Source organism: Magnolia sinica, chromosome 4 (assembly GCF_029962835.1).
Source record: "Magnolia sinica isolate HGM2019 chromosome 4, MsV1, whole genome shotgun sequence".
In the NCBI taxonomy this organism is placed as follows: domain Eukaryota; kingdom Viridiplantae; phylum Streptophyta; class Magnoliopsida; order Magnoliales; family Magnoliaceae; genus Magnolia; species Magnolia sinica.
Genome location: NC_080576.1, coordinates 105,181,688 through 105,197,613, shown reverse-complemented (window position 1 = coordinate 105,197,613; position 15,926 = coordinate 105,181,688). Strand labels below are relative to the sequence as shown.

The following is a 15,926-nucleotide window of genomic DNA, read 5'->3' as shown; positions in this document are numbered from 1 at the left end:
TTTCCTCAACATGTTTTAGATTAGAAGTCGAACTCCGACGTTGGCTCTGATACTACTTATTGGGGATTGTGTATATGCAAACCCGAATTCAACCAAATAGGACGAAATCAAATGTAAACAAATACATGTAGAGACCACACGAATTTTATGTGGAAAAACCCTCATAGGGAAAACCATGGCATAAAGTGACAAACAATCTATTACAAAACGATAATACAAGAGACGATGCACTTACAGAAATGAGAACCCTATTTGATTCTTTCAAAACTCTATATTTTATTCTCTAAAACCCTCAGGAACGTCTCAGCAAACCCCTGTTATACCCTAAAACCGATTGCACCCGATATATTTACTATCACAATCATAATAGGAAACAAATCGCGTACTTATGTAGTTCCACGTATTATCGATCTCAATGTCAATCGATCGACACTAGTCGAGCACCCTTTGATTGATCGAGCAAACCAAAGCTCGAACGATCGAACTAGTCCAAGACTATCCATAAGGTAAATAAGGATTTTTCTTAATATTGTCGATCGATCGATTGAGCATGATCCAAAACTATCAAATGAGCAATTTGTCTAATTTCAGGAAGGTTTGATCGATCAAGCAAGGTTGTCGATCAATCGAGTTCATAATTCATCCTAATGTTGATGCTATATTCTCCTCTCCTAGCCTTGTAAAAGTGGAAGTTCCTCTAAATATCTTCATGCATATATCACATCATTGTATGCTTCTTTTTTCCTTTTCTTTTTTCTCTCTCTCCCACAAATCATACACATTGCATATTTCTTTTTAAAAAAATCCTACCCACATTTGGTGGCATCTTGAATACCAAATATTTCAAATCGGAGGTGGATAGTCATATAGTGTAGCTTGAAAGGAAAAGAGTTAACATTTGCATATTCCTAGTAGAAACAACACCTTAGAGTATAAAAGCTCAATTATTTACATGATTTTATTAAATATGCATTTTGTCCAACTCAAACAGTCTCCTAATAATTCTCGAGTCTTCCATAGATGATTATAGGAATTTTAACCAAAAATAAAAAATAAATCGTGGTATTCTCAAATGCCCCAAAATTAGAAGGATTAAACAAATGTCCTACTTAGTCACCTAGCAAAAATTTTTAAAAAAATTGTTGGGACAAAATTACCCCTGAAAGCCTTTTGCGTTGTGCCAGCGTGCGACCGAGGTGGGAGGGGTTCGGAGGGGATAAACACTGTGGGGCCCACCATGGTGTTTGTGAGAAATCAACACCGTTCATATATTTTGTCAAATCATTTTATGACATTATCTAAAAATGAGGTAAATCCAAAGCTCGAGTGGGCCACGCAACCGAAAATAGTGGAGATCATACACCTACAGTTGAAACATTCATGGGGCTGCAGAAGCTTTGGATCATCCTAACATGTTAAGGAGTTTATGACCATTTGGGCCAGTTTATGAACAGTTTGAATTACATATAAATATCACAATGGAGCCTAGAAAAGTTTGAATGGTAAGCAATTCCTTTTCACTATTTTCATTTGTGTGGTCCACTAATATCCAAAATTTATATGCCAGCATATCAGGCTTCAGCCCCATATTTAGCATCTCATTCCACAGCTTTAAAGCTGCATGTAAGTCACCCCTGCCATAAATAAGTATCGAATAACTGATGCAATCTGGCGACCTACCATCATTAATCATTTCACCCAGGAGTGCGGTCGCATCCTGGATTCTGCCTGATTTACAGAAACCATTGATCAACATATTATAAGTCACAGAGTTTGCTAAAAGCCCTCCTACCATTGGCTTATGCAGCTCCACAGCCTTGTCCATATTTCCTTCCTTGGTAAGCCAGTCAAGAAAACAACCACAAGTCATCTCATTAGGTAGGAAGCTTTTAACCAGCATTTCCTTACAAAGCAGCTCTGCCTTGTCTACAAACCGAGCCTCACACAATCCATTTATTAGCACAATGTACGTTACAACATTAGGGATGCAGCCTTCTGTGATCATCTTATTCCAGAAACCAAATGCCTCTGTGAGGTTTCCTTGTTTGCAATATCTATCGATTACAGTAGTATAGATTACATTATCTGGCCTCAGGCCTCTATTGAGCATCTCTTTCAATATACAAAGTAATTTTATCTTATCATGGTGTTTTAGAACTCCATAAATAAGTATACTGTAGAAAATTAGATCCATTTCAACTTCTCTTTCCACCATCTCCTTACAGACATTATAGACTTCATTTAGTCTACCTTCTTTACAGTATCCATGCATAAGTGTACTAAAACAAATCTCATTGAGTCTGCAATTTTCACGGTGAAGATCATCGATGAATTCTTTGGCTTCGGAGACTCTACCTGTCAGGCAGAGTCCACTTATAAGGGGCCTATAAGTATACGTATCTGAAACAATAACTCCACATCACTCGAAACTCAGATCTGAGGGTGGCCACTCTGTATTCGAATTTTGGGGCATGACAAGGTATCTTTACTATACTACTAAATTAACAACTAAGATGGTTTGATACCCTTGATTTTTGGGCTTCAAATCATCAATATTGTGGCCCACTTTATTAATAAAAATTCTAAGCACATTAGACATACAGTCGACAAAGAAAGACTCCTTAACAAGCCTCTTAATCAATAAGGCCAAAATGTTCAGTTCAATCTCTTTGTTTCGATGATCACATCATAAACTTCAAAAGTAAAATAAACTTAAAAGCAAACACAATAAGAGTGGAGAATTCCTACTCCTTTTTGTGGGTGAAAAAGGGTAGACATTCCCCGAGTGTAGTCCATTGTACTGTGGTTTTGAAACCCATTCCTCCTCCAACTTCATGCTGTTGAGATTATAGGAAAGCACTGTGTCCCCCATTCCAAGGAAGACAACCTCAAGATCCGGATGAAAAGCCAGCACACTGAATCCTCTATGATAAGAATGTTGAGAGGCTGCACCAGATTCAGCATTGATTCCGTCGTCGGCTAACACACTGAGGTACTTCATATGCAGCCAAAACAGCAAGTGGCCACCCTCACGAATCTCATAAAGATCGCAAAAGCCCTTGTATAGGGCTGAAGAACAAATGGCTTGAGGATGTTTCTCCACTAAGCAATCAATCTTAGTCTTATGCTTCAAGGCCCATTTTCGCTCGTCATAATCCTCAAGAATCCAGATTTGCAATTGTACACCATCATGGTTCGCGTAATAGAGGTGTCCTCCAAACATGCCTAGGCATCTTTGTCTGCATCAAGGTGGGCCCCACAGTCAAGGATCCACTGAAGCGGATCCAGTACCCAGGATTTTGTGACACCGGCACAAGATAGCAAGCTAACCAAGTTGATTAACCGTTATATATTCTTCCCTCCATTAAAAAAAAAAAAACCCCAAACTTCCAAAATTCCAGCTCCAAGATTCAAGAACCTTCAATTCTCATTTTCTACTTTCTCCCTCCTCTGCTATTCATCCATACCTTCACCTTACCACCATTTTCATCTCCAGATTCGTCTCCCTTTCCATTAGTTTCTGTATTTTCAATAAGCAATCCAAAATCCATTTGGGTTGAATTGAAATGGAGGCTCCTCTTACAGACGACTACGAAGTTATTCATCTTTTCACATTCCCTTCTGGGCAGCCATTCTACAGATGCTACCCATGCGGTGTGTCCATCGTTTCAGCTGAGGATGTTTCTCGCGGCGTATTTCTTCTGTCCAACCCAGCATTTCCATTTCTTTCATTGTTGTTTATTTTACTTATGATCTTTGATTATTTATTTCTTGAATCTATATTGATTTTTTTTTTTTCGATTGGGTTTTGATAGCTTTGAATCTTTTATATGAAAACAAGAAAAATCAAGAATCATGCTCATTGTGGAAATTGTTGGATCTTTCTTCTTTATATGAAACCAATCAAAATCAAGAATCATGCTCATTGTGGAAATTGTTGGATCTTTCTTCTTTATATGAAACCAATCAAAATCAAGAATCATGCTCATTGTGGGAATCGTTGGATCTTTTTCTTCTTTGTTGGATCTCATAGCATGTTCTCTCTTCTATTTTTTTTGTTAAAGAGGATATATTTTTTTTCTTCTATTATCACAACAGAGATGTTCTTTGTTGTCGGAAGATCCTTTCCTTTTCGGTTTTCTTCTATTATCACAACCGAGCCTGGAACACAGAGCACAAAATCTCTTCACCTGAGCAGGATAGTATAAATTGCATGTAATGCACTGGAGGAACTTCACCTGAAAGTTTATATCAAAATCTCTTACCTTCCAATATCATTCCTATTGCATCTTCTTTGAGGATGGCATCGTGGGTTGTTGATGCTACTGTTCCTTTTATTTACATATTGTTGGAAATTGGAAACAAATGATTTTGCATGTGCGAAAGGTAGCCTCCTCAATCGTGCAGCCCCCATTACCTGATCAATTAGGATGTTTATAGCAAAAGTGTTTTGTATTTTACATGTGCTCGAATACAGGATTTTCAAAATTTTCATTCATGCAGCTCCATTATAGGATTTTCTAGATGATTATTTGAAGATCATCTGAAATCCAACAGGGTGGATTGAGAGAAGCCCATGTATTACTCTCATTCAAGCATTTAGTAAGTTTGTTGTGAATACCACTTTGTTAGGAAGTAGAGGAAATTTGTGAGTTAGGAAGGTATCCTATGGCAGAGAGTCATCACATGTAAGTACCAAATCCAAGAAGATGGTACATATGAGAGAGTCGAGCTTTGGAAGGTTATATTTAGGAGGGGAACATAAATTCGGGGATGGATCCACAATGAGGTTATGGGAGGGTGTTCTGTGCAAGGTGGTGAGGGAGAAGAGTCTTGGTTTTTTGATGATACCATGTCTGTGGAGACCCAGTGATATGAGGGCCGACTCTTTGGATAGACCTAAATGAGGTCGAAATGGGTGAGTTCTTGAGTCCTTTGGAGTGACTGGACAGATGGAAGATGAGAGAAATTACCTGTAAATTTCTCTGTGCGTTGTTGATAGGAATTGACAACATGGGAGAGGATAAATTTCTTTTCTTGATCCTTGAAGATGACAATCAAACGGATTGCATCCTCTACCGTCTGAATGCAGAGTTGGTTAGCTATCTGCTATATACTTCAAATTTGCAATGCCAGGATATGTGCGGGGGTGGTTCTTTCTTCTTTTTGTGATGGCTTGGGTGATGCCTGGTGCAAATAAAATTTAGGAGGTGGAGGTGTGGGTTGGGACATGGAAAGGAAAACTCTATGGAGGGCCTATAGGTGCACTTGAAGAGCAGAATAGTAGAATCTTTTGCAACAAAGCAACATAGCTAAATGAAGTGTTTCATTTCCATGGTGGAAAGCTGTAGCTTGGGCCAATGGATTTAGCATGTTCCAAGTGTGTTGTTAAGAATCATTTGAGGGTAGTTTTGGAGGGAGGAGCATAGTCACCCAGTCTCCCTTGTTTTTGTGAGTTGCCGGTCCTTGTAATTGGAGCCAATTTTCTTTTGCACTTGTAAATAGTTAAAAAGACACTCCAGAAAAACATAATGAGAAAGAAGGGATGATGAGTGATCACTGACTTCTAGAACCCTACACTTGCACCCCATGATCCTACAAAATACTCTACAATAGCCAACAAAAGCCTTGAGACCCAAGACCCACATATTGAATATATACATCCCTGATCAAATGCTGCCCATATGGTGTGAATCGTTGGAGGGTAATTTTCTAAATTTCAAATTCCAGTATTTCACCTATGATATTGGAAAACGTACAACATCCCTGTGAAAGACGAGGAAGTTGTCACCTTAATGTCCATGTGTGATGCCTTGGAATAGTGCTAGCAAGCTTCGACATCCATCAAACTCCATGATGCGCACTATATCCTATATGATATTCTTCTCAACACATGGGACATCCTAATTTCATTTGTTTACACCATATGCTGGAATTCAGGATGTTTAGAAACTCAAAGGGAAAGTGTCATGCTGTTGCCATACTTGGTTTTGGAGCCGTGGGACTACTATGCTAGGTAGTGACTTGGGTAGACAATTGGGTGTGTAATAGGGATTGGAAATTCAATTGGGATAACAGAAATGTGATTTTTGTAGTGCATAACTATCGCTGTATGATTGTCAAGATGTGAGTCATGTGATAACAAGATTCTTCAGATAAAAAAAAGTTCTTTAGGAATTCAGCGGTCTTTCAAGAGGGGACTTTTTCCGGGATCGGATGAGGGCAATGAATTTAAGGGTGGCACCTCCTACTGTATTTGGGGTAATGGTTTCAGGGTCAACATTTTATATCTTTGAAACAGGCCTATATCTAGGTTTGGCTGCTTGTCTCTGTAAGAGTGAAGCTTTTGTGGAGTGATGAGAGCATCACTCATTTTTGTTCTCTGTTGATCAGCTCCTTGAGAAGCCATATGATTATTAGTGACTGTTGGTATATGACTTTGTTTCTGAAGATTTGGGTGATTATATTCGGATGTTTATAATTTGTGGCTCTCGGGATGCAAACAATCTTTAATCATCATCATCTGACCAATTTCCATCCCAATGCATTGATTAAGGTGCAGAATAATTAGAATAAGCATTCATTATGGTCATTAAGAAAATAGTTTGATTACATTATGAAATAGTAGAGGTCCAATCTGAAAACTTTTAACTGAACTTTCAGAACATTTGCTGGTATATTTCTTCTTGGGACAGTCAAGTAGCGGTACTTATCTAGATGAATCCAAATTAAGATACTTAGTATTTTGAATGAAAATTTGGTTGATGACCATCTTAGTCCTTCTTCTTTTCTTTTTTTTTTAAAAGATTGACATAAAATTTTATTAAAGGAGCACCGAGAAAGTGCAAAGATTACAAGCAAAGAAAAAAAATGAAAGATTACAATCATTGATAGATTTAATATAACACGCCCATTCTAGCACAAAAAGATGAGCCTTCAAAAAGACCTCCTCCACCTTGGAAGCTTCATTCAGAAGCATCTACCATTTCTTTCTCCCCAAATAGCCCACAAGGAAGCTAGAAGATTCAATCTCCATAATAATGAAGTGATCCATCCTAGCCCCACTCCATGCCAAATCAAGAACACGTACCACACCGATTCGGGCATAACCCAAGGAACAAGACATTTAAAAAATTCTGAAGTGGCTATTCCATACTCGTCTAGTGAAAAGGTGATCAAGACGTGGGACATAAATTATGATGTAATTTGTTCAATAATGGGGGTGCATTTTTCACAGTATCCCTGGTTTCCTTTAGTATGAGAACTATTTTAACAAACCAGGGATCCAACTTCATCCCTGTGATGTTTGGGTGGTTCAGAGTTTCTAGTTATGATGTCTTAAAATCCATTGATGTTTCACTCCTGAAGTAGACAATATATCTGAGGTGATGTTCGAATAGCTATTGAGGAGGCCTAACTGACATTGAGCAGATTGAAGTGGCTTGTTCTTATACTACAGGGGAAAAAAAGGGCTTGTTTTTTGAGAGGAAACAAGTAATGCTTCATTTTAACTTATCAACTTTATCTGAACAAATGTTGCCAATTTTTCTTGAGGTTTTCTCTCTGTTAACCCTCTGCTTTGATTCTATTCAATTCCTCACCTATGTCCCTTCTTTCAAATTATACCATATGGTTGTTGTGTTCCAAGAAATCTTGATTGTCTTCCATTATTGAACAACAGTTGGGATTTTCCTTTTCTTTTCTTTTCTTTTCTTTCGTTTCTTTTTCTCTTCTTTTTTTTTCTTTTTTTTGGGTGTCTTGGTGTTATTATTGAGAGAAGGTTTAAATGGTACCTCAAATTTCTGCAAATTTTCAATTTGGCTTCCTCAGAATCATGATTTTCCACAATTTTCTCAACTACATTGAGATTTTCCTTGTTGCTCATACGGGCCTCTTCTTTTTAGTCTTAGGAGAATGTTTCTAAGGTTTTTGATGGTGTCTAATAGCACATGCTTTCAGTAGAGATTAATGGGCAAAAGAATGAGAACAGAATTGGCTTGAGCTTAATTGAAATTGCATGATATGATTCCTTGAAAACTGATTATTCTCACTCTATCTAAACATAGTGAAGATTTTAATAGCTGCTCCTATGAATCTTGTTTGAATCAATGCCTACAGTAGCATATAGGGACCTACCAATTACCACTACGGATAAGCGCTCCATAATTTTGATCATTTCCAATAAGTTGAATGTTTCAAGTTTTGCTACTGTTTTTACTCCAATGCAGACTTAAAGAAGTTGTCCCATGTTTCTTCTTCGTCTTCTTCGGTTTGCTTTTATTTTTTTCTTCGGGGGGAGTGACAAAGAGAGATTTGTCAAATGTGGAACCAAATAAGCCAACTTAAACAAAGAGAAAAAATCAAGTTTCTCAAGCCTTTGCTAGAACTACTAACAATGCTCAAAGTTCATTCATTCTGCCTTTTGACTAACGATAAATAGAGACCAAACACATTGGGTGTAAAACTCTCCAACTATTTAAATATGTATGAATATATTGTTACAAACATACAGTGATAAGTTTCCAAAATAGTTGGGAAACTTTCAAACTATCTTTTATACTAAACATGATCCTTGGATAGACATCAATCTTGCTGGTCATTCCTTCCTGTTTTCAAATTTTGAATTGCGTGTTGCTCTGGAGATGTTGCCTAAAATTCAGACACATGGCGACTATCCCCATCACCATGTGTCAATAACTGAGTTTCCCCGATCCAAATAAAAATTTGGGCTTAGGAGTAGGCCAAAGGCCCAGTTGGGGTTGAAGGGATTCAGAAATGCCTTAGGGAAGATATCTACAACTTGATTCTTAGAGGAGACAAACCGGGCCACTAAAGAGCCAAGAGAAACTTTTTCATGAACAAAGTGCTAATCAATTTCGATATGCTTGGTCCTTGTGTGAAAAACCAGATTGATGGTGAGATGAAGAACCGAGATGTTATCACAGAACAACATTGGGGACTGATCAAGGTGCACACCAATATCACGTAGAATAAATGGTAACTAAGTGAGCTCGACAGTAGTTGATGTAAGAACCTGGTATTCTGCTTTGGCACTCAAACAGCCCATCGTGGGTTGTTTTAAGTAGGTAAAGGAGTGGAGATGGGCTTGCAGTCTTTCATTTGGGCCGTGTAATGAGATCTAAGGCATACTTCACTTGATTAAGGGAGTGCCAGAGAAATGGTGTATCTCCACACCAATGAAATAATGGAGATCGCCAAGATCTTTCATGGCAAATTCCTTGCCTAATCGAGCAATGAACCAAGTAAGGAAGGACAGGTTATCAACTGTCAAGATTATATGATCAACGTAGAGTAGCAATAGGATTGTGCCCTTGCAGTGCTGCAGAAGAACTCCAGTGAGAGAATGAATGTGCTAAACCAATCAAACCAACCCCGTGGAGGTTGATGCCAACCATAGAAAGCCTGACAAAGCCTGCAAACATGAGTGGACCATGCAGGGTCTTTAAATCTAGGTGGTTGTTCCATGCATGAAGGAATTTGTTATTTATGCCTGGCTGGCGAATGGACTAATTATGAGTCAAAGTAACTTGGAGCATTGTGCATATTGTAGAAAGTTGTAATGCATTTACTCTTGTGTGTAGATTATTCCTCAAGAGTCTATAAAAAGGGACTTCTGTACATGGGAGGAACAACAACAAAAAACAAAACAAGAAGGAAAATCCTCCCTTCCAACAATTCAAAGCATTGTAATATCTACTTTCATAATTCAAAATATTCAAAAGCATTCTACTTGCAATACTCCAAGTCCAAAAAAAAATCTCTTCTTCCTCTCCTCTTCTCCAACAAATTTGGTATTAGAGCAAGGTTCAAGAGACATATATGGTAGCAAGTTCCAACAACACCATCTTCAACTATTCACAAAATATGGTGCCCATATTCAAAGGAGAAAGCTACAACTATTGGAGCATTCAAATGAAGACTCTCTTCATCTTACAAGACTTGTGGGAGTTGGTGGAAGATGGCTATGAAGTACTAGAAAATGTAGCAGCATTAGCAACATGGACAGATGCAAGATAACAAGCATTCAAGGAGAAGAAAAAGAAGGATGCCAAAGCCCTACTTTACATTCAACAAGGAGTGAGCAAAAACATCTTTCCTAGACTCCTTCCTGTAACAACTTCAAAAGAAGCATGGGAAATTTTGAAGAAAGAATTTCAAGAATCAGAAAAGGTGATCACTATCAAACTTCAATCTCTTTGGAGAGATTTCGATCATTTACAAATGAAGGAAGGTGAGTCAATTCAAACTTACTTATCTCATGTTTCTGGCATCATTAATCAAATCAGAAGTTATGGAGATACAATCCAAGGTTTTTTTTTTAAAAATCGTAGAAAAGATTTTAAGAAATCTTCCGATAAAATTTGATCATGTAGTAGCTGCTATAGAAGAATCTAAAGATTTATCTAAGTTTACATGAGCTGATGGGTTCTCTTCAAGCACATGAACAAAGGATGAGCAGGTTCATGGAGCAAAGCATTGAACAAGCCTTTCAGTCTAAAATAAATATATCGGAAAAGAAGAATATGCAAGTAGACAAGAGAAGTCAATAGGCATATTCAAATCAAAGATGGCAATCTGGAAGAGGTCACGAGAGGACAAACTTTGTCTAATTTCAACAATCAAAGAAATCCAAGAGGTAACAAGCAAAATGATTCTCAATGCTCTATTTGCAAAAAGTCTAATCATATTGACAAGGATTGTTGGTACAACAAATGCAACATATGCAAAAAATCGGGCCACATAGATAAAGATTGTTGGTATAAGACAGAATGATGCAGGACAATTAACCACTTGCTCTAAAAGTTCGAACTGTTAGAGTGTGGCGAATTAATCCCTTTATCTCATAGCCCAGGCCCAACATCTCATGGGTTAGGACCTCGGTCGAACCTCCCTCGTGGGCCCTAAATCACATGGGCTGCCCACCCCGAGTATGTCCCCGCATCCCATAGGCTACCCCACTCGAGCCCGGTGTGAAATGCGCATTAATCACCCCCGGTGAGGAGTCTCGAACACGAGACCTCCCCCATGGGTCTCACCCACCCCGAGTGTTCCCCTACATCCCAAAGGCAGCCTCACTCGAGCCAGATGTGAAAATGCCCCTACATTAATCACCCCCAGTGAGGAGTCTCGAACACAAGACCTCCCGGTCTGATACCAGTTTGATGTAGGACAATTAACCACTTGCTCTAAAAGTTTGAACTGTTAGAGTGTGGCGAATTAATCCCTTTATCTCATAGCCCAGGCCCCACATCTCATGGGTTATGACCTCGGCCGAACCCCCCTCATAGGCCCTAAATCACATGGGCTGCCCACCCCGAGTGTCCCCGCATCCCACAAGCTAACCCGCTCGAGTCCGGTGTGAAATGTGCATTAATCACCCCCGGTGAGGAGTCTCGAACACGAGACCTCCCCCATGGGACTCGCCCACCCCGAGTGTACCCCTACATCCCACAGTCGACCCCACTCGAGCCCGGTGTGAAAATGCCCTTACATTACAGAATGAAGCAAAATTTTCTGAAAAGACAGAAAAATCAGAAGATCTATTTTATTCATGTTTGAATATCAAGAAGAATCAGATGATATTTGGTATTTGGATAGCGGTTGCAGTAACCATATGACAGAAAATCGGAGTTGTTTTGTTGATTTGAATGAAGGGGTAAATTCTCAAGTAAAGCTTGGAGATGGAAAGCTTCAAAATATTGAAGGAAATGAGTCATAGCCGTACAAACAAAGGGAGGAAATTCTAAACTTATCCATGATGTTCTTTATGTTCCTGGCTTAACTAAAAATTTGCTAAGTGTTGGACAATTAATTCAGAAAGGATATTCATTCAATTTTGATAAAAATGAATGCATGATCTTGGATAAGAAGAATAAGCAAATCGTGGCAAAAGTAAAAATGACATCAAACAAGGTTTTCCCTCTTAACATGCCACTAAAAAGAAATTTTGCATTAAAATCTAAAGATGTTGATAAAACTTGGCTATGCCATTTCAGATACGGGTATTTAAATTTCAGAGGCTTGAAATTGCTAAAGCAGAAGAATATGGTGATTGGTCTACCTTTTATTAACAAAGAAGATAAAGTTTGTGAAGGTTGCAGCTATGGTAAATTTTAGAGGCTTTCATTTACGAGTACGTCATGGAGAGCAAAAGCTCCTCTTGAACTTTTACATCCTAATATTTGCGGTCCTACGCGGACACCATCTCTTAATAAGAAGAGATATTTTTTTACTTTTCGATGATGATTATAGCAGGATGATGTGGATATATTTTCTTGATCAAAGGCTTTTTACCATTTTTCTTCAATTCAAAGCAATTGCAGAAAAACAAAGCAGCCAATTCTTGAAAGTTTTAAGGATAGCTCGTGGAGGAGAATTCACATCAAAAGAATTTTGGAATTTTTGCAAGTCAAATGGCATCAGAAGAGAGCTGACAGGCAGACACACTCCTCAGCAAAATGACATGGTGGAAAGAAAGAACCGGACAATTGTAGATATGGCATCAGAAGAGAGCTGTGCACACGGCAGTTTATATCCTCAATAGATCTCCAACAAAAGCAGTTAGGAACATGAATCCATATGAAGCATTCAAAGTTTGTAGCCAATCCGTTTCCGCTCAACCATCTCTATTAGGACTCTCTCTCTCTCTCTCTCTCCTGCTGTTGCAGGATTTCTTCCGCGGATTGGTTACTCTCCTAGCGAGAGCAGAAGACAGGCTGCCATTGATGTGTGTGTGTATATATATATATATATTGATTACATTATTAGGTTGACCCTACCCTTGATGTTTGTATCATGCATAGATTAAATTATTAGGTAGACCCTACCGAAACAGTGGTGATTGACTATTAATGAGCTTCCCTTCATCCAGGATTATGTGACATTACCAACAGATTGGATGGTAAATAAACACTACTTAAATATTAAGGTACGCCCTAATAAGTTTTTAATGGTGGATGGTCAATCACCACTGTTTCTTACGGTATAGTCCACATGATAATTAGATCTGCTTCATTTTTGGGATAACGCCTTAAAACTATCTTTAAAAAAGAATGAATGGTATGGATACATAATACGTACATCAGGGTAGGCTCCAAAGTAACCCACGGTAAGAGCCGCAAGGAATTGGGTGAGGCCGGGGTCTCACCTACTCCCCCTCTCCACAGCAACCTAGCCAGGGACGGATTGTCAGGCGCTCCGTCCGTCCATTATAACAATGACATATCATTTTAATTCAAGATCAAACAAAAGAGCTCTTGCACGGGTGGTAGACTCTCGGGAGTTACAACACCTGGTCAAAGGTTCGAATATCCATAGGTGGCGAAAGCCCACTACGGCATGAGTGTGCGTGGAGTGTTAAAACCTACCGTTGAAAAGATATCAGCTTGTATCAAGCTGATGCTTATGTTTACCTTCATCCAAGTTTACTACCTGAGTGTTCGATACATCTCTTATTTAATCTCATATACTAAGGAACGCAAATTATGTTGGACCCACCATGAAATATTTATTTTATCCACTCCGCCCATCCATTTTATAATTTAATTTTAGTATATGATAATAAAAATCAAGCATATAAAAAGCTGAAATGAGCCACACCATAGGAAACAGTGTGAATTGAACATCTACCATTGAAAAATTCCTTGGGTTGACGGAAGTTTTAGATCAAGTTGATATTTGTGTTTTCCCTTCATCCATGTCCTTTTGATATTATGAACAAGTCGGATAACAAATAAACATCACTGTGGCCCTGAGAAGGTTTCAACAGTGGAAATCATTATTCCCACTGTTTCATGTGGCATAGCCCACTTGAGTTTTGGATATGTTTCAATTTTGGGCTCAACCGCTAAAATGAGATAGAAAATACGATTGACAGCGTGGATAAACAACATGAGTTCAATGTGGGCCCAACATAATTTACTCGGATAAAAGCTAACACAGTACGCAATCCGATATCTAGTGGGGTAGTACCCAATCCACGCTCCTCTCTATAGTAGGATTCTACGATCCGGTGGATCCGGACACCAAGGTCGACGGATCGGTAACTGCGGGACACACCGTGGCTGTAGGGCACGGGCCTAGAAATAAAGAAGATCCTAATCTCAAGTGGATCACATCACGATAAGCAATGGTGATTGAATGCATATCATAATAAACTTTTTTTTTTTTTTTTTTGGGGAGGGGGTGGGGGTGTTTAGCTTGTTAGTATACACCCATGTACACAGTCCACTGTTAGCCACCCCCACTGCGGATCGATACGAAGACCTAAGTGTTGAAACGAGGTGTCTCCACTCAGTCTACCAGTTGAGATATGGATCCGGGTGTCATTGGCCAACTGTAATGTTGATTTGCCATCCAACCTGTTCTTAAGGTCGCACATACCTGCCTAAAGAAAACACAAATATAAGCTTAATCTAAAACTTTTGTAACCCACGTTAAGTTTTTAATAGTGTGTGTTCAATCACCACCCCTTAGTGTGGTCCACTTGAAATTTGGATCTGCTTCAGTTCGGGCCCATGCACTAAAATGAGCTGAACGGATGGATATAAATCACATACAAACTGGATGGCTGAGATCGGTGGTCCACGTTCATGTATTGTGTTATACCCATTCCGTTAATCTATATCTTCAGCCAATTTAGCAGCCACCCAAACGTGAGGCCGATCCGAGGAAATGGTGGGGATTAAACATCACTGTTAAAAACTTTCGATGAAAGTTTTGGATGAAGTTGATATTTTTGTTTTCCCTTCATCCACATCAGATCTATCTTATGAATGGATTGGATGGAAAATGCATATTGGGTGGACCTAAGAAAGTTTAAACAGTCAGCGTCTATCTCCTGACTATTTCCTGTATTGCGGTCCACTTTAGATTTGGACGTGCTGGATGTTTGGACCATCACTTAAAATGAGCTTGCAAAGAAGATGAATGACGCATATGAATTATAGGGCTGTCGTTTGGGTTGGCGCATTGGATTTTTGCTACAGTATTATGCCTGAGAGCCGGAAGCCCCTTTGTAACCTGTACGAGGCTTGGACAATTCTCTAAAAGCTTATGACCCTAGTGTAGCACTCCGTCTATCTCTACTCGCCAACCGTCCAACCTAAACTATGAGTGCAATGGAGAGCAGCGGCGGCTTGCAATATGTTCCCTATTTCTCTCCTTTCGGCTTTATTCTCTGCCATTTTTTTATTAAGTTGCAAACCAGATTAAAATAATTTTGGCACCATGGAGCTTAGGTGTTTTGTGCAACTGCATATAACATGTTTAGGAAATGATTATGGTTCACCTGGCCTCCTTTTTAGGGCTCTTAATGGAACGGGTCATATCTGAGATCTAATTTACTTTGAACCTGTATAATATGGAGTTGGATTTTAAAATAGGTCCAATTAATTAAATGGACCAGATGCGAGTTCATAAAAATAAATCAGAATTATATTCAGGTCGAATACGGATCTAATGGTGAGATCTGATCAGATCCCCACTATTGCATGCTTTAAGCCGTCAACTGTTTCGACTTTTATAATAATGAATTTTGTGTGGCTATTTGACTTCTACTCTTCAGACTTCAATACCCTGCATGATTCAAATTACACCATTTTGTTGCTAAATTAAATATCTTATCTTATATATTTTTTAGATTTGTAATGTGGTGGATTCGAACCAAATCTGACCTAAATTCGATGGCTACACGGATTTTTTGATCGGAAATAGATCTAGCTATTTATAAGTGAATCGAAAATGAACCTTTTGGATCCAAATCTGATTATAGATTTTCAGACTTGGAGCCGGATCGAACCAGGTTCAATCCTGATACAACCCATTTAGAGCCCTACAGTCTTTTCTCTCACCGTGGCCTACACGAGCTTAGGCTGCGTTGGTCTGATTATGCTTAGTAATAGTCG

The 15,926-nt window shown here is 38.8% G+C and overlaps 1 protein-coding gene across 1 annotated transcript; it reads right to left on the bottom strand.

Annotated features, from left to right (window-relative positions):
* Positions 1-1,105: 1,105 nt before the first annotated feature.
* On the bottom strand, positions 1,106-3,223 carry LOC131244254 (putative pentatricopeptide repeat-containing protein At5g59900). The gene is made up of 3 exons (XM_058243890.1): positions 2,725-3,223; positions 1,565-2,400; positions 1,106-1,117 (listed from the first exon to the last, which is right to left on the bottom strand). Exons 1-3 carry the CDS (start codon positions 3,221-3,223, stop codon positions 1,106-1,108), a joined length of 1,347 nt encoding a protein of 448 aa, XP_058099873.1.
* Positions 3,224-15,926: the final 12,703 nt, after the last annotated feature.

Excerpts from the sequence above, each read along its gene's own strand:
- LOC131244254 (XM_058243890.1), bottom strand. The coding sequence starts at position 3,223 with ATGTTTGGAGGACACCTCTATTACGCGAACCATGATGGTGTACAATTG. Across the intron at positions 2,401-2,724 it reads GAATTCTCCACTCTTATTGT|ATACGTATACTTATAGGCCC; the intron begins GTTTGCTTTTAA and ends TTATTGTTTCAG.